Source organism: Peromyscus leucopus, chromosome 11, assembly GCF_004664715.2.
Source record: "Peromyscus leucopus breed LL Stock chromosome 11, UCI_PerLeu_2.1, whole genome shotgun sequence".
Taxonomy (NCBI): Eukaryota; Metazoa; Chordata; class Mammalia; order Rodentia; family Cricetidae; genus Peromyscus; species Peromyscus leucopus.
In genome coordinates this window covers 22167713-22193260 of record NC_051072.1, presented here as the reverse complement: position 1 = coordinate 22193260, position 25548 = coordinate 22167713, and the positions used below count along the sequence as shown (strand labels likewise).

Genomic DNA, 25548 nt, shown 5'->3' with positions numbered 1-25548 from the left:
ATTCAACTTAAAGGCTGCCCTTTAGATGGGGTCTTTCCTGGGCTAGGGATGTAGCCCAGTTTAGCAGAGTGCTTGCCTAGGCGTGCGTGATGCCCCAGGTTTAACACCCAGGGCAGCACAAATGTGGTATTGTGATGGGCTGTGATAACAGCACTCAGATCAGGCGTTCACGGACATCCTTGGCTATATGGCTGGTGGCTGCCTTGGGACACATGAGACCCTGTCACAAAAGAGAGGTCTTTTTCTGTCCTACCCATTACACGATCCATTTCTTCCCTAACTCCTTTTACTCTGGGTTTCTGCTTCATTCTTCATAATACCTCACATCTTGCAGTACTCTGTTCTCAGCTGTAGAGCCAAGACCTATACTGCTGACCACACACACACACACACACACACACACACACACACACACACACACACACACCTGTTGGTTAGCTGGTCCCCTGCCTATTGAGTTCCTAGCTTCCACAATACCGCTGGTGAACAGCTGGTTCTCAGCATAGTCCAGTCATCTTGAAGAGGATGCTAATTTCAATGTCTGTAATGAGCGGCTGGTGGCAACTGCCAGCCAACTCAATGTACCCAAGAAAGCCTTAAATCTTGTCTTTCCCGATTTGTTTGACCAATATATCCCCAAGTAACACTCATAAGCAACCTTTATTTTGGGACTTGCTTCAAACTCAGTTTCAACCTCAACACTATTGATGTTTTACACTGGATAACTGCTGTAGATGATAATTCTGCTAACTCTATTAATCTGTTACTCTACTTCCCTGGCCTCCACCCATGAGAAGTCTAGTTGTGACAATCAAAACCATCACCAGGCATTGCAAAATGTCCCCTAAGTGCAAAAAGGGCCTAGGGTTGAGACCTAAGACTTTAGAAGAAGAATTTCTTTTATATGATGGCCCAGTTCCAAAATACCATTTTTTTTTATTAGTCTTCACTCAGCGCTGACTAGAATTTACTAGGAAAATCACATGGCTAGGAAATACCTTAAAGATCAAGAGGGTCAGGAGATCATGGGAGCCACATAAAAGCATCCCAATCCTCAAAAGAACAGCTCTCTTCTATTCTGCAAAAGATAGTCTGAGATGTTAAGGGCTAATGCGTGAAAGATATTTGTTTATTCGGTGTGGGATACTGAGGCAGAAATCTCTCAACCCTCTCTTGAAAGGATGAGGGAAAAGAGACCCTTGGAAGTAAGAAAATAAGAATTTTTTTCTATTCTTTTTCATGTACAGGATGCCCCTCTCTTTTTCAGAATTAAATAAAGCCTAAGAATGAGAGTTTCATTATACTGTGCATTTAACAGGCTTTGGTGGTTAGCTTGGCCTCTCCAGACATCATTTATACCACTGTTGCTAAGGACAAGCACATTTTTTAATTTTAAACAAATGCCTTACAAATGAACTTCTGGAACGCATCCTGATTGTAAACTATGGACTGTTTATACTGTGCATGCAATGCATTAACTGTTGTCTACCCTGGGAAAAGAAGCTATTCTATACAAACACCATTCATCTGACCGAGGCATAGTTGTCCAAAGACAACATGGTAGGAACATTCAAACAACCTACCATAACTAAATATCAGGCTTTTGTTTCATTTCCAGGGTTCTGGTCATACCTAGACGTGAGTGATTGATGTCTAGAGAAGCAAAATTCATCTATTCCCCTGTGATGTGTGCCCTAAATAGCAGCATAAGAGTACTTTTCACTTGGTCTCAATATCCAAATCACAAATCATTCCCAGACACTACCATACTGAAAGCAAGATGTCTCTCACTGCTAGCATTAAAACAAATTTCTCTCTCCAAATACAAATTCTCCTAGACAGAATACATTATTTATGGTAGAAGACCACTGGAAGGAGAGAGACGATGCTTATTCCTGGCTCCCAGACAGCTATGGATCTGTCTGGCTGTCAGAGAACAACTTCCCTATAGACAAGTATCAAGGGCCACCATCACTCACGCTCATTCTGACAGATCTTTGCCCATAAATAAAAAGATGAGTGCTAATTAAAAACCAAGAGCCCCAGATGACAGTTCGCTCAATGATCCTATGTTGAAAGTGACTCTACGTATCTGCCTCTGAACTACCTACACGATCATGTCTTTGTAGCACAAGATTACTAGAGGAAATAGGAAGAACAATCTAACAGGGTCCTGTGATGTATGATCACACTGCTCAAATGCCTGTGCCATTTTTTTGCAACACCTGGAAACACTTAGGTAAATAATGAAGAAATAAGACAACTACATGATATTCAACTAGATATGCCTTAAAGTCATTCCTTAAAGGTCAATTTCAAAATGCAGAATATATTTCTACAATAAAGTAATAAGTTTAATTGGTTATTATTTATAATTTTACATATACGTAAATGACTTTTTTTTTTTTTTAAGGAAATCCTTGTCTTTGGGTGAATTTTCACCACTAAAGCAAAAGCGTAGCCACCTCGGTACACTCCCAGAGAGAAAGCAGACTGGCAATTACTTGTTTACAGTAGTGTTACTATTAGAGTTCTGAGACCGCCCCTGTGCCCCCATCTTTAAAGCACAATACAGAATCCAAGGCCACTTCTGAGTGTTACCATCTGGAGCATTTTCACGGCCAGGTATGCTGATCCTTGTCTCGTGACCTCTCATGACCTCCCCACATACATGCACTGTAGCAAGTCAAATATCTTAAGTCATACTTTTCTTTATCTGAGGTTTAAAATATGAACAACACTTATTAAATGTGATGTGCATGTATTAGGATGGATCATCCTCTAAAATGTAAATATTATCTTTTCCATTTTCTTTTCTCCTTTCTTTGGGGGTGGGGTGGAGCGGTGGTCTCACTATGTAGACCAGGGTGGCCTTGAACTCACAGAGATTTGCTTGCCTCTGCTTCCCAAATGTTGATATTGAAAGTCTGCACCAATACACCTGGCATTATGTTCCCATTTTCAGAAGGTATCAATTTTGAGTGGGATTAGTGTGTCTAATATAATGAAATCCCATCCATAAAATTAAAAACAAAAGCAAGCAAACAAACAAAAATAAAACAAGTATCCTAGCAACCGTGGATGCTAGAGAAGGGGAAGAACTCATACATTTCAGCCCTCAAAGGACACCCTGTGTTTTATGTTTTCATAGTTCTGATTCCCACTCATCTAAATATCCTTTCTGACTAAAGAAGTTTGATAAGGAAAACTGCACCAAGAGCTTGGAGAAAGTTTAGGGTTGTTAAGTGTGACAAGACACACAAATCACCCTTTAGTCTCTGCTTCTGCCTCTTGCAAAACCTCTGTGTTTCAACTAAGTACATTACTGTCTAGAATTTGCATGATAAAGGCAGACGTGGCCACAGTCCAAGTGGTACCCAGTGAGGTCCAAGGGGATCTAGTGCATGGTGTATGAGTTGCACCTCCCATTCCCATGCTGTTACTGGGATGCAATCCCCCAGGGATGCAGTGATGCCCAACCCGGGTTCCTGGAGCCACAACTGGACTCAGTGAGTTATCACAAATAGGAAGACATGAAATTGGAAGGGGGCATGCTGGGAGTTATATAGGGGAAGCTGGGCGAGGAACATGGGTGCATATAGTCATATTTCATTGTATACATATATAAAATTCTCAATAAAAGAAAGAAAAGCTCCTGATGGTGCTGAAATCAGGAATGGGGAGCTTGGGTCCTCGTGATATAGAGGAAGGCTGCCACATTGGTCTAGCACTATCAACTAAGAAAAACGAAATTCTGATGCATTAGTCACTTTTGTTTTGAATTGTGACACATTGTCCCAGTGTATATGCATATTAATAAGAGACTCTGAAGGCTTATACTCCAGATATTCAGAATAAGCAGTAGGTTCTTTGGGTTTTTCTTTCCAGTCTTCTGGTAATATTTTCATTTCAATCTGTCTCCTAGTTTGGCATACAGGCAATAACAACAGTCACAAAGAACCAGCGAAAAAATCAAAAACCCTAAGCATCGTTTTTGTGTATTCCCAGAGTGTTTTGTACACAAAAAGAATTCCCAATTCTCGTATGATGGAAGAACAAGACCACACAAGAAACAAAGGATCCAGGATGGATACCGTGGGCGCAGTCAGAGAAGGCTGAACTCCTTACCTATACACAATGTGCTGCTTGGCAAACAGCAATTAAGGATGGGGTGGGAGACCCCAGACAACATAAGCAATGATCTTCCCTGTGTCTGAGGGGTTTGGGTTGTTTGTTCTAATGTTTAAGCTCAACCACTTGGTGTGGACACTGTTAAACCTTTTTAGTTCTTTATCCTGTTGTTTGAGTCAGGATCTCACCAGCAGCCCAGGCTGGCCTCACACTGGCCATCCTCCGACCTTAGCAGAATGGGCCACCACACCTGCCTCAAAACCTTTTCCTTCTGTTGTTTTTTGTCTTTAAGATTCGAAGCCTTTCAACAGCCTAATGAGTAGCGAATAAAAAGTGATCTGACTGAAGTCCCATGAGTCACAATAAAACAGGAGCCGACTGCAATGAGCTTCCTATGATCTTAGACAAGGAACATGTGCCTGCCACTCTGACCCTCTCATCGAAGCCAGCTAAGCTATCCGAAGTATGCAGTCGCCTGCTGACAGTGTGATTTATAAGATTCACTGTGAGACAACCGTAAAAATTCTCTCAATTCCGAGCATTTCATATGGAAAGATAACTTAAGATAGAAACGATTATTTGCCTCTAAAGGCTGTTGTAGGAAAAGTTACAATTTGACCATCTTAAGATTCTGTGAATAAAAAGAAGCGAGAGCACCAGTGGAACGTATTCTGAAAGGAGGACCCTTCCTGCTGCTGAAACAGCCCTCCAGGGGCCAGGCATCTGGCTCACACATGGAATCCTCGAGTTCAAGAGGCAGAGGCAGGAGAGTTACTGAAAGTGTATGTGTGACGGTCTACATCGTGAATTCCAGGCCAGCCAGGATGATGATGATGATGATGATGATGATGATGATGATGATGATGACATAATCCTGATATAGAAGTGTAGGATTTTTAGTAACAGATTTTTATGTCACATCTCAGCAGGTTTTCATATTGAAGGCTACTGCACCTCAGTAACACTGGGCAACACTGAAGGTGGGTTTACTGAAAACATCTTGTCAAAGCTGAGTTATCACCCTCTAACTATAACAGCCATTTGGTACTAAAGATGGCCACCAAGGAAGGCACAGTGACTAATTCCTTTCTCTCGTTTTCAGATAAACTTTCTTGAGAGGGACAGTGAGAGTGGACACCAGGTCACAGGAGAGACACAGGCAGGGTTTTTTTTTTTTATTTTTTAATTGCTTTACTTTTTAAGAAAATATTATTATTTTTAAATAATTTAAATAGTTACTTTAGATAATAAGAATTAAACAATATCAGAGGTTACTCACTGGTTTCCACATGTATACACTCACACAAATGTACCTACATACACACACACACTCCAAAAGGTAGAACATAGAATTTATAGTGTGATCTAAGTAGAAACGTTTTAGGGAATTTTTTTTTTTTTTTTAAAGAGCATACTATTTTTTTTTTCTTTCTGGTAGGAGTAGAAGCAATGATTATTTTCTTTATATATTATTTATGCAATATTTAAAAAAAAACACTATTAAAGAAATCCCATGCCCTTTTCTCCATGCAGACATTCCCTTGTTTGTTGTTGTGGCTGTCCTCAATGTTCACATCATGGAATCACTGCAGAAGCAGGTGCCTCACCAAGACCCAAACAAAACTGCAAAGCCTCAGGAGCAGGATGCTGGCCTCAGGGCGGGCGCTGTCAGGTGACAGGAAGTGACTGGAGGCTCAGAGACTTTTGGAACATCTGGACAACATCCTGGCCCATAGAGTATTTAGAGTTAAAATTTCAATCAGTTCTCACCGGCCAGTACTGTGGAACCTCAACCATGGGTCCAAGTACCCCCTCCAGTGTCCCTTTATGCTATTGAGTCTGCAGGAAGGTGGTGTGGAGCTGGGATGTTCAGGGTTCTTTGTTGACCCAGTCCTCAGAAATCCAGTTAGAGATATGTATCATAGATAGAAAACATACCCAGGTTGCTGTATGCAGCCACAAAATAGAGCTGGGATTCTTAAGAGCTTGGCTGGGTGTTGAGTCAGTTTTTGAAGTGTTTGCCTTGCAAACATTAGGACCCGATTTCCATCCCCCAGAACCCACATTTAAAAAGCTAAGCACGGGTGGGGGGTGGGGGTGGGGAGGGTACTGGAGAGATGGCTCAGCAGTTAAGAGCACTGATTACTCTCCCTGAGAATCCTGGTTCAATTCCCAGCATCCACATGGTAGCTACAACTGTCTGTAACTCCAAGATCTGACACCCTCTCACATCTCACATACCAGGCAACACACCAATGCAAATAAAAATAAACATTAAAAAAAAAAAAAAAAAGCTGAGCGTGGTGATGTGTGCTTAGGATCCCAGCACTGGAGAGACAGAGATGGGCTGATTTAGGTAGATCGCTGGTGTTTTCTTGCCAGTTAGAATAGCCCATTCAACAGACTTCGGGCCAAGGAGAAACCCTGCCTCAAAAAACACAGTAGATGACACCTGAGGAATGATATCAGGTTGGCCTGTGGTTTACACACACACAGACACACATACACACAGACACACACAGACACACACACACCGCAAAAGGCAGGACATAGAATTCCATAATGTGACTAAGCTAAGGAGAAGTGTGTTTGGGAGAACATGGTTGTTTTGTTTGTTTTTAAGGAGCATAAAATATTTCTTTCTATTAAGAGTTCAGAAGCAATGGTTATTTTCTTTGCATTTTTTTTTTGTACTTTCCTATCATGAACATTTATCAAAGGAGCTTATTTCTCTCTTTAATGTTAGGAGAGAGGAAGGGTGATGTTTGACTGTGACAGAATAACTAGATTCCCCCCTAATCTGTTTCCTAACAACAGAAGCAGTGGAACAGAACCACAGGACAGCGGGTCCGTTCACTCTAGCCTCATTCTTGACACTACAGTTTTCTTAGAGGCCAACCTCCCCTTGCTGACATTATTGGCGGTATGTTGGCCACTCATATTTACACTATATAATGTGGAATAACTTTAAAAACACTGACAGTGTACTTTAAAATAAACAAAATTGCTGGGTCCTGAGATTAAAGTGTCATTTGTTCAAAATGAATTAATATTCCCCACAAAACAGTCACTTAAAGGAAGTTTGTTTTACTAACACTGACCTTCCTCATATATATATTTTTTTAATTCTCTGTGAAACTGCTCAGAAAAATCACTGGTACTTCAATTCCCCCCCCAAAAAAAAATAGTTATATTAGCTTGATACATTTGCGTGACTTATGCCCTTTTGGTTCTTGGCTTTTCTAGAAAACAAACACACCCAACTATTCTCAAAGTGTAAAGATTCCCAACTACTAAATTACTTAAAAAGCAAGAAAAAGAAAGGCCAAGCATGCCACGGACTTTGAAAACCATTCTGAAATGTTAGGTTTCCAACCATTCTGTGGGTAATAATGGGCTTATGACACCTGGCTGATCCCCGAGATGGCTGCTCTGAAGAGGCCACTCAGGGGAGGGAGAGGAAGGAATTCAGTGTAGTTGATGAAAACTGCAAATGAAGACCCTGCAATTATACCAATTTTATATCCTAGTAAAAACTAATGTAAACCTTTTAGAGGCCAGAGATTTCCAAGTGCACAGACCAATGAAGTCATCAGCTTGAACCTTTCCACATGGCCAACAGAGAACAAATCCTAGGACAAAGACCCCAGGGGCCCCTTGCTGGAGGACGGCCCTACAGACACAGGCTATCCTGCTTTTCCCTTCATTTGCCTTGCTAGAAATGTCCCAACACTGCCTGGCATTAGAATCACCCAGGAAGCCTTTAGGAAACATGCGTGTTAATGTGATAAAAATAACCAGACAAAAGCAGCTTCAGGGAGAAAGGTTCATTCGGCTCACGGTTCCAGGTTACAGTCCCTCACAGGAGGGAAGTCCTGGTGGCAAGAGCCTGAAGTAGATGTCTGCATTATCTCCACATAGCAAGGAAAGCATGTATGCTTCAACTCACTCTCTCCACTCTTACTCGGTCCAAGATCCCATCTAGGGAATGGTACACTGGTTGGGTCTTCCTCCTTCATCAAGATTAGCCATCATGCCCAGGGTCAATCTTCCAGGCAATCAATTCTAAATTCTGCCAAGCTGACAACACTAACCATCACCATACTCTCTCTCTCTCTCCCCATCTCTCCTTCCCCTCCCCCACCTCTGCCTTCCTCCTTTTGCTCCCCACGCCCCCCAGTGTACTGTTTATTCTTCTTTCTTTCTCCTTCCTCCTTCATCTCTTCCAGGTCCCAGGTGACTTTGAAGGCCCTGCAGTACACAGCCAGGGTCAAGATTAAAGTCATCCTTCTGTCCAGAGCTCTAAGCCAGCTATGAAATCTGCTACCAGTAATTCACCATATTGATCAGTTTACACAAAATCAAGAATGAGGAGATATTGGTTGATCTACATATACAGTCTTAGAAGTTAATATAAAATGCAGCGCTGGAGAAAAAGAAGCATACAGTCTCCCGCTGACTAGTCACACCGAAGACGAAAACACAGAGACAAACAATGACACAATGGTAGACGCCTGGCTTGTCGGCACACTCTAAATTTTCCACAATGAGTATGTGCCACCTTTATGATACCGATCCTCATGCTGGCTTGTTGATTTAAGAGATTAGTAGCCACATACCAGAAGTGTCTTGGGCAGTCACATCCACACCATGTGTCACCATGACCTTGAGACATTCCACATGTCCTTTCGCGGCAGCAAGGTGGAAGCTGCAAGGAGACAAGGAAACACACCTCCTTAGGAGTCATCATCTCAGAGCTCATCTCCAACAAAGCTTTGCCATGTACCCGGTCTCACCCCTGAGCTCCACGGCAACCCTCCAAGACCCAAGTGGGAATCGTTATCAACCTCACGGTGAAGACGAGAGACTCAGCAGGGTCTGACCATTTGCTCGTTTACACGTTTTCCCAGTGCTGGGGCTTGAATCCAGATTGTCATATTACCACTTAGCTACATACCTCTCACCATCACTGTCATCTTTTATTAAATGATGGAGCAGGAACTCGATCTTAGGCTTTTCAACCCCAAAACAAGGCTCTTTGAAAAGTGAAATTCATCACTTCTTGTCTCTTTCCCCATCCCAGGTTGAGTTTCTAAGTAGAAAGTCATTGACTTTTTTTCCTGTTGTCCATTGCTTGCAGCAAAATCATCTTTCTTAAATAATACACTCTACACTAAGACGAATGGTGGTCAAGTTCTTGAACAAGCCAAGTCTGTTGCTGTTTTATATGTGAATAATAAGAGTCACAGGAAACATTTGCTGAGTGTTTAGTATGTGTCCAACATCTTATCCACTTTCATATCTTTATATCTATATATCTTTATATCCACTTTTAGCATCTCTGTTCATTCCCATAACAGCCTTTAAAGGTGAGGTTTATATTTGTAAATGGTGGCGGAAGTAACAGGTGCCAACAGCAACAAAGTCCCCAACTGGGCTCTAGATCTCAGTGACACTTGAGGCTACACACTATGCTCACCATTTTTAGAATGCATTAAGAGGACTAACATTCAAACACTGTACTATTTATTCCTGTAGGTTCCTGAAAGAGGCACTTCTGCAGGCTGAAAGAGACAACGGACAACTTCACTATGTAGTCAGGAACAGAAGTAGAGATGATCTCCAACATGGAGTGATGGCATGTCTCTCTCAGGCCTGCTCTTATGGAGAGGGGCAGGCAAGTCCTCACTCCTCCTCTGCCTCGGCTCTGTTTAAGAGGTATGTTCTTGGGCTATTTCCTATGCAGAACTACCTCCAAATTAATGTCCACCTAGTGTTTGTTTGTACAGTTTGCACAGCCATCAGAGCCTGGAGTCACAGTCCAGTGGCAAACCCAAGATCTGCTATTTGAACCCAAGTTGTGTGACTGCAACATCTCCTTAAAGCTAAGTGCTGTGAATGGACAGATCCATCAAAGGAGGATACGTCAGGTCCGACAATAAATCATCAGCTGGAGAACAAGAGCTAATTAACTGTGTCTGGGCAAAGTCCATTCAGCTTCTCCTGAGCCTAACTTCCCACCACTGCAAAGTGAAACTGATCAAAGCCTACCTAGTCCCAACCACATTGTTTCAATATTGTCAATAACATGACCTCTGTACAATCTCTTATTTTTTAAGTTATTTACATCTTAGTAAAAATGGACTAATTTGGAAATGTGGTAAGTATATAAGCAGAATCATGGTGAAATAAAGCTTACCTCCTAAAAGGCAGTGGTGCTTCATTCTATCATCAATTTACCTTTAAATGGAAGCCTTTTATTTTAACCAGCCTTGGTAGAGCTTTCTGAATGAGCCCCAGACACAAAACGGGTAGATGTAACACAATTAACTAGCCTTGAGGATATGGAGTCATCATATCTGCCTTAGTTAGAACTCTCCTTTCAGAGCCGCTGACAACTATGTCCCTAGATTGCTAAGCCCTGATTAATAAGCTGATTAATAATTGCCTTCTTTTCTATGGCTATGGGTTTGCTGATTGAATGTTCACTTTGCTATCCTCTATGACCAGAGGACAACAAAATTACAAGTGTCTAGCCAAGAGGGTGGAAGTCACTCTAAATATAACCATACTAAGAACAGTGCTTGTTACACACACAGAGACACACACACACACACATGTTGATGTTTTTATTTGTTGGCTTGTTTGTTTGTTTGAGGCAGAGGCATGCTACATAGCCTATGCTGGCCTCAAACTCATGACCTTGTTGTCTCAGATTTTCAAGTGCTGGTGTTTACATTTGTGTCACACTACACCTGACTTGTACATGAACCTTTTGTTGTTGTCATTTTTGTTTTTCCGAGACAGAGTTTCTCTGTGTAGCCTTGGCTATCCTGGAACTTACTCTGTAGATCAGACTGGCCTCGAACTCACAGAGATCCACCTGCCTCCGCCTCCCGAGTGCTGGGATTAAAGGTGTGCGCCACCACCACCACCACCGGGCTGTACATGAACTTTTGGTTAAAGTATAACACGTGTAAAGACAATGACATGTTGGCTAAATTTTTGTGAATGGACGATATCTACTTTACTTTATATAACTCAAGAAACAGCAGGGCCAGCCACTTCCCTAGCTCCTCTGAAGCTGTCCGTTGGGCCCTCCACATGTGACAAGATGGCATACTGTATTTATGGGTAGTTCAAACTACAGACACATCTGAAATTGGTACTATTGCACTGACGCATGCAGCCACAGAAACTTGACATGAAAGTCACTGGATGACTTAAACCACAGAGATTCAAACCATTACTTGGAAGGTCATGATCATTATAAGTGTCTTAGTCAGGGTTTCCCATTGCTGTGAAGAGACACCATGAGCAACTCTTACAAAGAAAACATTTAACTGGGGTGACTCGCTTACAGTTTCAGAGGTTCAGCCCACTATGATCAAGGTGGGGAGCATGGCAGCGTGCAGGCAGATGTGGTGTTGGAGCCGAGAGTGCTACATCTTGCAGGCAACAGGAAGATGACTGGCTGTCACACTGAGTGAAGCATGAGAAAAGACCTCCAAAGCCCACCCCCACAGTGACGCACTTCCTCCAACAAGGAAGTTGTTACACCTCCTAATAGTGCCACTCCCTTTGGGGTCATTTCTGCAATTTATAACTAACGATTTTTAAGTCTTGTTGTATTAGTACTATTGATTTTTGGCCTGAATTAAACATAAATCCCTGCCTCATCATCAATCACTTTCTTCTGCAGCAACAGGAGAGCACAGAATTAGCCCCTGCTTTCCTTCCTCTACAACACCCCACGGGTAGAGATGACCTCTGACCCTGCCTTTGGCTTCAATCAACTGGTTGAAGCCAACCACAGTGAATGGGATACTGGCCTTGAGGAGTCTAGTCTTATCCTTAAAATCTTCATCTTCAACTGACTCTGCATTCGGTAAGTGATGGATTTTGATGTTACTCTCTGCAATTCCTTCCAAAATCCTGTTCTTTAGCCTCTCACGCTCCTTCGGAGTGCATGCGTCAGCTTTTGCAAGGACAGGCACAATATCCACATACTGTGTGTTACCTTCATAAATGTAACAGCTAAAGGCTTCAATCCATGTCCAAAAGGTGAGAAGAAGAGGAAGCAACAATGTGCCCTATTTTCAATGATGTGCCGCCTGTTCAGTCCGCTCTCATTATGGACGTAGCGTTCGAACCACTCATCAATGTAGGAATAAGGAAGAAATAAAGTGTGGAGAAGATGGGCTCTGTTTCTAATTCCACAACAGAAACTCCTCAGACACTGGCTTTAAAGGAAAACTCTGGATACTAACCTAAACTGACGGCTTTGATGCTGCAACACATTTTATTGGTGGAGCCAATAAGTGAAGAATTCACTGACTGTATTTTAATAAAGTATGGTGGATGACTGTGATTTTGTGCTCTACCATAACCATTGGACTTTGGATTATAATTTAAGAGTTAAGATGATTGTTTTCCCCTGTAGTTTCGGGACTTTCTAATTATTGTCTTTCAAAATGCTTGCACCCTGCTACTAATAGAGAATTACAGACCAGCCCTCCCATTCATCATTTTCCTCTGTATTTTACAAAAAGGTTCAGTATTTATTTCTATAAACAGAATACCAAAAATACAAATAATTAGAAACAGCTCCCTACAAGGACAGATACTCATACTTGCAATCTTGCACTACACCCATATCATCAAACTTTTAGTTAGTAAAGGCATTCTGAGTCTGTGTGGTTAAAAAAAAAAAAATCAAGCAAGTCATCATTTCAAGAAGACTCCCTTCTGGGTGTTTCTGTATCTTACAGCCATAGAAGAGCTGCTGCTTTAACCTCTAAGGAAGACCAGGCACATAGAGACATGCCTATCTGACAGGAAAGGGAGGAGTCAGTCGTCTTTGCCAGAAGTTTTTAAATTCCCTTAACCAGAGAGGGAAGAGCTCCCATTCGGCATCTTCATTTCCACTCACAGAGCATGCAGCTTGGAGAACCTGTAGCAAAGCTGAACAACCCAGAATGTGATCCTTCTCCTGGGGTACAGTACTCAATGTTGAGCCCCTCTGTCCCCCCAGATCTGCCCTTGGGCTCTTACCCTGGGGTCTGTGGCACAGTGGAGAACTACAATGGACTGCATCCATTTTCTCCACCTGTAAAATATTCTATCAGAAATCAGAGAATGGCTATGTAAAAGCACTGATGCACAATGCGTACTAAGTACTCCGCCACCAACGCCAGCCAGCAGTTATTATAGCCTCATTGACACAAGACAGAGCAGAGTATGTGACATGTCACTTAATGAAAGAAACTCAGTGCTCAGAATCTATATCTGGCACCACTGCTTTAACAGAGAAGACGGAGAGGAGGCAGGAGATAAACGCTGCGTGCATTTCCAGGGACTGGAAGCGTGAGAACAAAGTAGTAGACATTCACAGGCCCCAAGATCCACCCAGCGTCAGCCTTGTCTAAGGCTCACGCTCGAGCTACTTATGTTCTGGCACCTCTCAGCCAAGTGACAATCCCCAGAGCAGCACTTGGCAGCCGCAGCGAGACATTAACATTTAGCCTCTGTACGGGAACCAGAAGCAGAGCCGACGTGAACAAGACACCCAAGTGGGGGATACTGGATATCACGGGGTGGGAAAGCAAGACTCGTAGGTGACAGAGCTTTGATTCGGAGCTGACAGGGAGCATGTTTCCTCACCTATGCAGAGAGAAAAGTGTGGGCACTTTCGGGGGGTGACTGGTGGACAGGGACCAGCTCCTGTCTAGACGGCAGGCAGACACCTGCACAGTTATTGCAGGAATAGGAATGGAGGGTGCGCCAGGTCACCACCTAACAGTTGATGTCTGTAGATTAGCCTATGTATAGAACAATGGCTAAAAGCATCTGTCTACCTGTAAATAAAGTTTGGCGGATTGGAATGAGTGGGGGCCAAAGAAATTACCGGTAAATTACCTAAAACCTACACTAAGCCTACTTAAACTCCCCTTTAAACATGCTTTCCTGACGGTGCTGATGGGCTGTGAGAATGTGCTCCTGAGTATGAGATACTTTTGATACTACAATACTTGTTTTTAAGTACTATTGCTACTATAGCTAAATCCATCCACTTGTATATTTACTACAATATGTAACGTCCATGTGTCGAATACTGTTCTGAGCCCTGAGAAATAGTGAATAAAATGGGTTCCTTCTTAGGAAACTCAGCTTTTAGTATGAACTCTGAAGGTTAAGCAGACTGAGGGGACATACTGTACACCAGTCTCTCCTCTCTCTCTCTCTCTCTCTCTCTCTCTCTCTCTCTCTCTCTCTCTCTCTCTCATACACACACAATACATGCATATACACATGCACATTCTCTCTCTTGAACACACACACACACACTCACACAATACATGCATATACACATGCACATTCTCTCTCTTGAACACACACACACTCACTCACACGGTGGGGGGAGCATGGGAATTTAACAACACTCAGAGGCAGTCTTGGTTACTAATAGGCAAAGGAGAGAAGACGGGCCCCAGCTAATGTGTAGAAGACAGAGATAACTGCTAAGAACCCCAAACATCGTAGGACAGCTCCTATCTCAAAATACACGTCATTCCTAGGTTCAGAAGCCCTGTGCTAAGCTTCTGAATCAACATAATGTTGAAGCATGATTCTACTAAAGACTGAAGAAATAAAATAAGCACATTTCACATTTTACTGAGATATGATCCACATGCTATTAATTCACCGCGATAAGATGTACAGTTTGGTTGTTTTTAGCATCATCACAAAGGTGTGGGACCAACCTCACTGTGTCAGACTTGCTGTCGCTACGACAAAAATTCCTGACCTGGGAACGATGTTTCAGGTCGTCATGGTGCGGATGGCACAGTGGGATGTTCAGAAGGTGGAGAGAAGAGAAGGGACAGGGAGGGGACAGAACCTTCCAAAGCACACTGCCAGTGACTCCCTTCCTCCAGCCCAGCCCCACCGTCTCCCCACAACATGGCTAGTGGGGATCAAAGACTAGTGTAAGGTCTACGTTCAAGCCACAAGGAAGAGAGGGAGGGAGAGGGAGGGAGGGAAGGGAAGGGGAGGGGAGGGGGGAGGGAGGGAAAACTCAAGCCCTACCAAGACCCCAGACTCTCCTGAGTTCAGAGCTTCCTGTACTAGATTCCCAGTGGCGTTCCCACACACCTAAAGTAAAAATCCTTGGCCTAAATGGAGGACAAACTGAAAACTCCACTCTATTATGTTCTGCCATGGTGTCCACGATGTCAATATTCTTTAAAAACATACTCTCTGAACCCTGAAACCCATTTTATAGCTGCGTCCCACAAGAAAAGGAATCCCTATGGTGTGGTGTTTTACTGTAACAGGGCATGTTTAGCTCGGCTCACGAGGCTCAGGCCAGCCCTCAACAGAGCTGTAACCAAAAGACACAAACAAGCAGCCGCACGATTTACATAAAGCTGCTTTCATCCTGTGATGCTTTTTGAGTCTTGGAATGCTTCTGCTTTTGACACTTGGACGGATCCCAAGCTTTTAGTCCCCTCCAGTCCTCCTTCTCTCTGACATTCTCCCTTTCTCACTCCCCAATCCCAACCCCTGTGCCCTGAAGAGAAAGTCAATGCATTGGTGATGTCCCCAGCCTCAAGCAGCAACTGTTGGCAGCCAGAGTATAGGATAGTGGGCGTGGCACAGGAGGCGAGGACGGCCTGGTAAGAGGTTAGGGGTCTGGGCAGCACACTGTCAGCCATTTTATTGCTCCATGGCGGTGACTGAACTTTAAAGCAATTGTATGAGACCACCATCAACGACAGCAGAGAATCTACTGAAACACTACACTGCAGTAATTCTGTAAGAAACTATTGCTTTTCAACTTACAGAAGAGGAAACTGAGGTACAGAGGAATTTAGTAACTTGTCCAAAGTCCGAGAATAAGCAGCAGAGCCCAGATCTAAACCTAGCATTGCGTCTCTAGGGCTGGTCTTCCGCCACCATGATGAAACATGGCCGTTCACTCAATCACTCTGTAAAACAAGGGGCATGCTATGGATTCCATCTCACTGGTTGGGCTGCTCTTTAAAAAACAAAAGAAAACAAAAAGTCAGAAACATTAAGCCAAATACTGGAAGCAAACACAGGCATCCCTGGGACTCTCGGACGATGGGGATGCAGTCCTAGCACAGCACAGAGGCAAAGAGCCAGCAATGGAGGCTTCCTTTCCTACAAAACCCACTCAATGAGTCATGCAAACTTCCCTGAAACAAATACCTCAAGACCAGGATGGGCTATATCCCAAGGCTCTTTATCAGAAGAAGACTTAAGCTGCTGCTATTCAAAGTCCTCGAGTTTCAGTTTGGCAAGTTCCAGTTTCCAAAGAAAGAGTAGTAAACATAATTCTTCTGGTTCCCGGTTACCAGAGGAAACGTCTATCGGAAGGAAAGACATTCTCAAGGCTACTTGCAGAAGGACGACTTTTCAGGCATGCTCATTCACAGAAAACCTTACTCAAATGGAACTTGTCTTCTACCACACAGGCTCCATGAGACTTCCACATCTCCCCTACCTCTGGAGCCAATAGATTAAATATCCAACACTCAACGGAGATAACCATTCCCCAACCCAACCAGCACTAGTTACATACAAGCCAGAATCCAAGTATTACCAGTTGTAGAAAGGAAAACTCTAACATCTTCATGCATGAAAAAGACACCGAGGTTCAAAGAAGCTAGGGCACATACAGAAGATGAGGATGTGAATTCACCTCCCTGATGCTTTTTTGTTGGAGACAGGGTTCAGGCATACAACATAGGCAGCTTGAATTCACAGCAGTCCTCTTGCCTGCCCCTGAGTGCTGGAGTTTCAGGGGTGAGCCATGACATCTGGCTCTTGGCCCTGATGCTGAGGTTAGATGTTCTTCCCACTCTTCCTACGGTCAGTAAGAGGCTAAGGACTAGATCGTGATGCGGACGAGCTCCTCCATAGTTGCTGAGACCCAGGCATTTCAGTTCTGCAACAGGAATCTCACAATCCCAACCACCTAAACTTGCTTCTATTTCATCTATACCTTTTAGACAATGTCATTGTAGAGAGGGGAAAAAAATTAAATAATCTTAGGGAAACCCAGGAAAGTGAAGTACTTTTATTATGACTGAATCCAGAGTCCTAGCCATGGAGTAGAAATCTGTGTGTGAGGCATCCTGGCTCCCTCTCCTCAGCCTCAGCTTCTGTCACTGTCACGACTCACTGGGCTCTAGCCCACTGGCTCCTCGCTTGTCTCTTGAGGCCACTGAGTACCATCCCACCTCAGAGTCTTGCCTTGCTATTCCATGACAGCCATCACTCCAGAAAGGTTCAGCCATCTGCTCTGTGCTGCCTCTCCCAGGCTCGATCAGAGTGGTGCCTGTCCTCTTCACTTTCTTCGATGGACCTGACAATACTCTGAAACTGGCTTTTACTTTGCTGTCCATCAGTCCCAACAGACTGTCTTCACAGTATGGAAGTTCTGCCTTGCTTTTTCTTCAACTTCCCTAGCACAGAGAAGTGTTGTCTATTTTTTTTTTAAGGTAATATAAAACTTCAGCTTTGGTTTTGTTTTTCACTTTGCTCAAGTCTAGGTACAACAATGAACACACTGGAAATTATTATCTGGTTGTAACACATGTTCTTGATAGAATCTATGTCCTTGGGCTAAGAGGAATTTTGCTTCCTAACACAGGTTCAAAGTGGTTCCCCAGCTAAGTCCTGGGGCCAGCATCAGCTAAGATCAGCTGAGAACCAGAGAGAAATGCAAATGTGCATGATCTCGCTCAGCAGGCTCACAGGTGATTCCGATGGACATTAGATTTTTAGGGTCCCTGGCACAGAAGAAAGAGCATGGACCATACATGTTTTTGGTCTCAATTCTACCTTTTCTCAGGCATTTCACATGAAAAGCTTTGGCCTGAGCCACTACAAGGAAGCAAACGAAAGAGCTAGTGAAGATTGAAAAACTAAAATGAGACCCACAGGTTTCCAGTTACACCTAAGTCACTCACATCCATTAGCCTGAGTTTACTCATCTGGTCAAACAACCCTTTTCCAGTTCTAAAACACGAACTCAAATGCAACCGAAATGTTTTATGGCACTTCACTTATTTCAACAACTAAATTTTAGGTCAGTGAGCTCAAAGGAGGGTGGGCCGACATCAGCCTGCAACTGGACAGTCCTACCACAAGAGATAAAAGGTCTGGATTCCCCTTGTAGAGTACAGACTTGCTTAATAGCTTCAGTGATAAAAGCAATAAAAAAACTAAATTCCACTCTGCCAGGGGGTGTTAACTTTACTAGCCCCAAGGAAAATCCCTATGGCATGAAGTGCCACTACCAACTGGCGCTCCTCAATTTTAAATGCAAATTCTTTGTGATGTGCGTGTGTGCGTGCGTGTGTGTGTGTGTGTGTGTGTGTGTGTGTGTGTGTGTGTGTGTGTAAGTCAAAGAGCAACCTCAGGTGCTGGTCCTTGATGTCCGCCTTGTTAAAGTGCTGGATCGCCAGTTTGAAGGTCATGGAGCCTTTTAGGAAAGATACAGCCTGACTGGTAGAAGTCAGTCATTAAGTGGGTTTTACACTTCTCTTCTTCCTGCCTGCGTGCTCTGATTCCCAGTCTGTGGTAGGGGGTGTCTGTTGCTCCCACCGGCACTGATGGAGCCAGATGAAGATCATCCCGCAGCGTGATTCCAACCATGACAAACTGTGAGGCAACAAAATCTTCTACCCTGTCCCTATCGGGTATTCTGTCACAGAAACAAGGAAAATAACGAATATATATGATTGTTGACTTTTTTTTTCTTCAAGGTAGGGTTTCTCTGTGTAGCCCTGGCCATCCTGGAACTCACTCTGTAGACCAGGCTGGCCTCAAACTCACAGAGATCCGCCTGCCTCTGCCTCCCGAATGCTGGGATTAAAGGCGATACAATGCTACCTGGTGATAAGCGGCCGTTAAGTTCCCAAGATTGCTATCAAATGCAGTCAGCACTAATACTGGTTTGGGTTCTCCTGGGGAAGGGGTCAGGCATGTGGTGACAGAAATGGAGGATTGTTTCTAAAGCTAAGAAACCCTCCAGGGCTGGGGGTGTAGCTCAAGGGCACAGCATTTGCTCAGGTTATTGAGAGGCCCTGAGGGCTGGGAAGGGGGAGGAGAGGAATCCAAGCTTTGAACATAACACATCCTCAGACTCTAGTGCCTAGAAAGTAGAACAGGTGATGTGTATTAATTCCAGAGTTTTTGGGTTCCTGAGTTAATTCTTTGATGTCTGTCCCAGGACAAGTGAGACCATCCGAAGAGAGGTGAGGAAGACTGGAAAGAGTGTGACAACTGAACTGTGACAAATGTGTGACAAAGAGGAAAGGTGCCGGTCCAGTATCTCAACCAACAGTCCCTTCGTGGACTCTAACCCTGGCAATCCGATAATGAAACAAGATAAATGCAGCCACGCTGGAACTCAGCGGAGGTTACCAGCAAGAGGTGACAGAACAGAGTCTTGACCGTGGAACCGGTGTTTAGGGGTGCTGGTACATTGTAAGTCAGTAACCAGGGCTAGAGAGGAGGATGTGGATGTGTGAAGGATGGGCACTCGTTACTGATCGAAATGGCCTCGGCCCTTGAACTGCCTGGTTGCTGTATAGCGTGAGAACCTCCTGCTCCAGATGCCCTCTTTCTTGTGAGTGGCTGAGGGCAGGTCATTGACTGTGTGCTCAAGAGCTCCACCCCCAGCCCCCCTGCTTTGCTCTCTACCAGTGACCGAGTTTCCCAGGATCTCTGACCTCGGCACTGGGGGTAGCTTCAGCCCTAGAAGGCATTGCTAGCCAACCAGGAGGAGGAGGTCAGCCAGCCAGGCAGGCAACAATTACACACTGCCATCTTTAAAATCATTCAGTTGACATACTTCGTTCACTTGCTTATGTTTTGAGACGGGGGTCTTGTTACATGCACTAAACTGGCCACAAACTTGTAGTAATCCCCCTGTTGCTGTCACCCAGGTATTGGATTACCGGTAGGACAACTGCTTATTTAATCCAACTTTGCAAACAACTTAAAAACAAAATTTTCGTTAGTGGTTTCTAGTTTCCAAATCTATTTTAGTCATATTTCACCCTTACTAATGACATCTTTCATTTACAGTGTAATTGTTCAACAAGAGTGTAACTTTAACATGATTTACTGGAAGACAAAATTAACTTGTACACAGGCACTATCTACTAAAAAGTGTGTGTGTATCTGCATCTGTGTATACATGAACTAAAAAAAAAATTCCCCTCTCTTCCACAGGCTTCTTCACCCCACCTGTAACTTGTCAGGATACAATGTCCATTGGGAAGCCTTGTGGAGATGTTGCTCTCACTGTGGCGTGTCCTGATTGGTGTTTCACTAATTGGACTGAGCCTCGGGATCATCTAGGGTGATGACAAACCCTTTCTGTCCAGTGTGTGTTTGTATTATGTGGTGGTCTCATGAGGTGCCCTCTGTGTTCTGCATTTGACGACGACGTGGTCCCCTGATAGTGATGCTTCTGGGAAGACTTAGGCGCTTGGCTTTGCTAAAGGAAGCAGGTCACTGGGGCAAGCTCTGAGATTTCCCAGTGTGCTCTCTCTCTGCTTCCAGTTTGTGGCTCAAGGTGTGAGCTCTCAGTTGCTGCTACAGCACTATGCCTGCCAGTCTGCTACCATTTCCTCACCATGGTGTGATGGTTATCTTACCCTTCTGGAACCATAAGCTCCAAACAAACTCTTGTGTAAGTTGCCTTGGAAATAGTGTTTTATCAGAGCAATAGAAAAACACCTGTGAAGGAAGAGTCCATGAATCTTTACTCTTGTATCCTTCATGACTCTAAAGTTGGCATTTTTTGGATGGCACTGCCAACGTAGGTAACTACCACTGTGGATGACTACCAATGTGGGGAACCCTGCCTCCCCTGAATCACATTGGAGCAGCTTTTGTTGATGCTGCTCTTTTCTAGGGGCGGAAGTTCCTTAGAAAGTCCCTTTTCCTTCTACACATTGGAAGCTTAGCTGAGTCTGGCCCTGAGAGCCTTCCCACCAGGCCATTGCAGATGTGGCCTCTCCTTAATGGTGCTAATTTTAACAGTTACAGCCTCTCTCACGGAGTAAGAGTTGGCTGTGACATCCAGCGTGGTAGGTTCCTTTTCCTTTCCAAATGGTGTATTTTTCTCCTCTTTTGCCCCGTTAGCTCTTCTTCGTTGTAGACCTGCATATACAAGTGCTACCAATAACCACTTAACAGAGCCAATATGAAGAAGCTGTCTTGAAACATCCTCTTCCAAAGAAATAAGTCCATTACTTTTCAGTTCATCCTCAGGCAAGTTCTTAAGATGAGAGCAGTACGCAGCCAGATTCCTTGCTGAAGCACCCCAATAACAGTCTGGAGCCCAGGGGCTAAAACTGTTCCCCACGGGAACCCCTTGATCTGAACCTCCACTGCCACGTAAGCCTCAGCACTACTGACTTCCAAGCTCCTACTGGGATGACTTATTGAGCTCTGTTTAAGTGTTCAACTGCTTTTCTAGTCTAAAATCCCACATTTTTCTGCATTCCTCCTAAAAAAACCAAACCGAACCAAACCAAACAACCCCCCCCCCAAAAAAAAAAAAAAAAACAAACAACAGCATGGTCAGTCAGGTCTGTCACGAAGTCTACTTCTGGGTACTAATTTCTACCCTAGCTCTTCTATTGTTGGGATAAAACATCATGACTACTGTGGACATCTCTCTGTATAAGTAAAACACTGATTGGCCAGTCGCCAGACAGGAAGTATAGGCGGGACTAACAGAGAGGAGAACTGAGGAACAGGAAGGCAGAGGGAGAGACTGCCTGGAGCTGCCTCCAGGACAAGGAAGATGGAAGGTACTAGTAAGCCACGAACCACGTGGCAAAGTATAGATTAATAGAAATGGGTTAATTTAAGATGTGTGATCTAGACAATGATAGGCCTGAGCTAATGGCCAAGCAGTTTAAATAATGTAAGAGTCTGTGTGTTTATTTTTATAAGTGGGCTAAGGAACTGCCGGGGCTTGGCGGGACCCAGAGAGAAAACTCCAGCCACACATGACCAAGACAACTTTAGAACAGAGAGCTTATTTGGGCCTACAGCTCCAGGGGGTCAGACTCGTACAGGTAGATGTCAACAGGCAGACATGGCAGCTGGAGCAGCAGCTGAAAGCTCTCATCTTGAACCACACACAGAAAACACGTAAAATAACGTGCATCCTCTGAAATCTCAAAGCCCACCCACAGTGACGCACGTTCTACTCCTCCCCAAACAGCCACCAACTGGGAACCAAGTACGTGGACTCCTGAGATTCATGGGGGACACCTCACTCACATTGCCACATACTGGTCAGTCACCCTTTGCTTCTGTCATCAAAACACCTCACAGAAAAGTTGAGAGGAAAAAGCCTTAAATTTAAAAACTTTCATGTGCAGGAGTGCTTGCCTATATGTATATATGTGTACCACATGCATACATGGTATCTGCAGAGTCTGGAAGAGAGTGTCAGATCCCCTAGAACTGAAGACACAGACAGCTGTGAGCTGCCTTGTGAGTCAAACAAACCCAGAAAATAAACCTTGTTCCTGTGTAAGAACAAGTGCTCTTAACCAGTGAGCTAGGTCTCCAGCCACAAGAGAAGAAATTATTTATCTTCATGTTTCAGGGGCTCAGTCTATGGTTGTTTAGTGCCATACACTTAGGCAGAACATCATGGTGGTGGGAATGAGTGGCAGAGGCTGTTCTTTGGGATCAGTTCTTTGGTCAGTGTAAAGAGGAATATAAGAAAAAGACCAGGGATTATGTGAAAGTACTTGCCTTAGTAGCCTACTCCTGCCAACGAGGCCCCACTGCCGGCCTTTCACCATCTAATGAAAATCAAGTGGAAAACCAATGGCCCAGTGTCAAGTGAGGCCTCAAGTGGATTCATTCACTTTTAAAAATTGATGCAGGGGCTGAAGCTATGGCTCAGAGGTTAAGAGCACTCGTTGCTCTTGCAGAGGACCCAGGTTCCATTCCCAGCACCCACAGGGTGGCTGACACCATCTGTAATTCCAGTTCCAAGGGTCTGATGCCCGAGTCTGACTGCCATGGGCACAAAGCATGCATGTGGTGCACAGACACACGTTCAAGTAAAACACTCATGCTGTGGAGCAATCCTTCTGTACACTGTGAAGATGTGTTGCTCTCATTGTGAATAAGAAGTTGATTGGTCAGTAGCTAGGCAGAATTTTCAAGACAGAGAGAACACTGGGAAGAAGAAGGGCAGAGTCACAGGAGTAGCCAGCCAGATGTGGAAGAAGCAACATGCAAAGTTCATAGATGAGGTAAACCGGCCTCAGGGCAGGACACAGATGAATAGAAATGGGTTAATTTAAGTTGTCAGAACTAGCTAAAAAAAAAAAAAAAAAAAAGCCTAAGCTATTGGCAGAGCATTTATAATTATTAAGTCTCTGTGCGGTTATTTGGGAGCAGGCTGTTAGGAAAAAAAAAAAAACTCTGCCTACACACTCATACACATAAAAATAAAGTATTGTGTGACTCAAAATAGAGTGTGTCTCGCTTAAGATCCATCAAGTATCAACAGGAAGCAGACAGCTGTGAGTCAGGGGATAAAGAACATCACAGCCTGGTCCCCAATTTTCAGAGGCGGTTCAAGAGAGAAACACTTAGTCCATATAATCTAGAGCCCAAGTGCCTATCACTATCTAAGACCAGTTTTCAGAGGGAAGTTATACGATGACAGTGCAGAGGGATAGAGGCTGCAATCACTCACAGTAATGTAAAGATTTCCATTAAATAATTCAGAAGTCCTTTGTGAGAAGAACTAGAGAAGGCTGATCACACGGTACGACTTGAGTTCTAAGACGGAATTGCTGGTACCAACCACCTAATGCATCCCTATTCTGAGCAAACAGAGAGGCAGAGGGTAGAAAAGGCCACAAGCCAGAGAAGCATCTCACTGTACTGGTTTGCAGAGATCAAAAACTACTTCTCTACTTTACACTTCAGTTCCACAGACATCTAAAAATACTTTCATGAGTTTCTGCTTGCAAGGCCAAAAAGATCAGGTTTCTGAAATGCGGAGTCTCCCCGCCGTCCCCCCCCCCCCCGTGTGTGTGTGTGTGTGTGTGTGTGTGTGTGTGTGTGTGTGTGTGTGTGTACACACACTCTTTTTAAGGTCTGTGCACCTATGCTCTGGCGAGTATTTGTTCAAAATACTATGGTCCCAGCCGCGATTTTATTTAGTCTGGTTGTTCCTAAGACAAACACACATAACTTTAATTAAAGGCAAATTCAACGCAGGGGAAAGCATCTTGAAGCAATTACTCTTCTACAGTGAGGTTTCAGGGTACTGACATCCTCCCACTTCCTCACCTCCCCCATGGAAAGAGAGCAGTTGGGGCAGAGGACCCCAAGCCTAGCTCCATAAACTGCAGCCTGCCGCTCTAACTTTCTGCCCTCCTCTACTCTGTTCTCTGACCAAGTCACCACGCTGATTTCACTTTTCCCTGAATGAGTTCAGTCACTCAAGCGCTTTTACTTTTTAAAACCCCCTCTGTAATCAGTGTCAGAGGAAGAAATTCTCTGACAGTTTCTCCTCTTGCCATGACGGGATATTCAAGAAGAAACTACAAAGTCTCAGGAATTTCCAAGCTACTAATCGGATCTTCGTCTATGGAAGTTTCTGGAGAACGACTGGGCAATGGCTTCTTTGACCAACACGTTCTTCGGACTTCTGGGCTTGCTGGTCCTCTGGAGTACAAGCTGAGTGCTTTTTTACTCTAACTGTCCTGGAAGCAGGGGTGTGAGTGGTAATGCTTCCCCAGAATTGCTATTTCCCCTGGATTCCAAGTTAATTTACCCCTAGGTAATTTATCTCTGAAGCATTATCAGCAAAAAAGTGGGTTTTCTCCACAGCATTCAGAGCAAATGGTTCTTTTGTGCCTAGAACACAGGGAAAGGCTAGCCTCCTGGAGCTTAACACTGCATGAGAGTCAGGTCCTTTGGAAAGTAAGGCCTTTCTTAGTGGAAGTTAAAATTACTACTGCTCCTGTCAGTACTGTGGAATGGAACTGGACACAGAACCTGGGCAGATCCATGGATAGTTTTACTTATGAGAAGGTAAGGACATACAGGAGAAGAGGACACATAAGGAGAGGACATTTAGATAAGGACGTGGCTGAGAGATGACCTTGAATAACCAAGTCAAGACTCTGCACTCACGAGTACAATCCCTTATCCTAAAAGCCCTCTAGAGAGGGATCCTGCACCCCAATTTTGCTATGGAACTGTATACAAGGAAAGGAAAAGGAAAGAAAAGGCAGAAAATGAGATCAAGCAAGGTCAGGGACGTCATTTTCAAGACGGAGCGAGGCTGGGGGTGACTGCCTGAGGGGTACAGAGTTT

At 44.0% G+C, this 25548-nt stretch overlaps 1 protein-coding gene across 1 annotated transcript in view; it reads right to left on the bottom strand.

Annotated features, from left to right (window-relative positions):
* The window catches only part of Rai14 (retinoic acid induced 14), a 139750-nt gene that overhangs the window by 27939 nt on the left and 86263 nt on the right, over nt 1–25548 (bottom strand). The window contains 1 exon segment of the mRNA XM_028895084.2: nt 8751–8839. Coding sequence (XP_028750917.1) covers nt 8751–8839 — 89 coding nt within the window.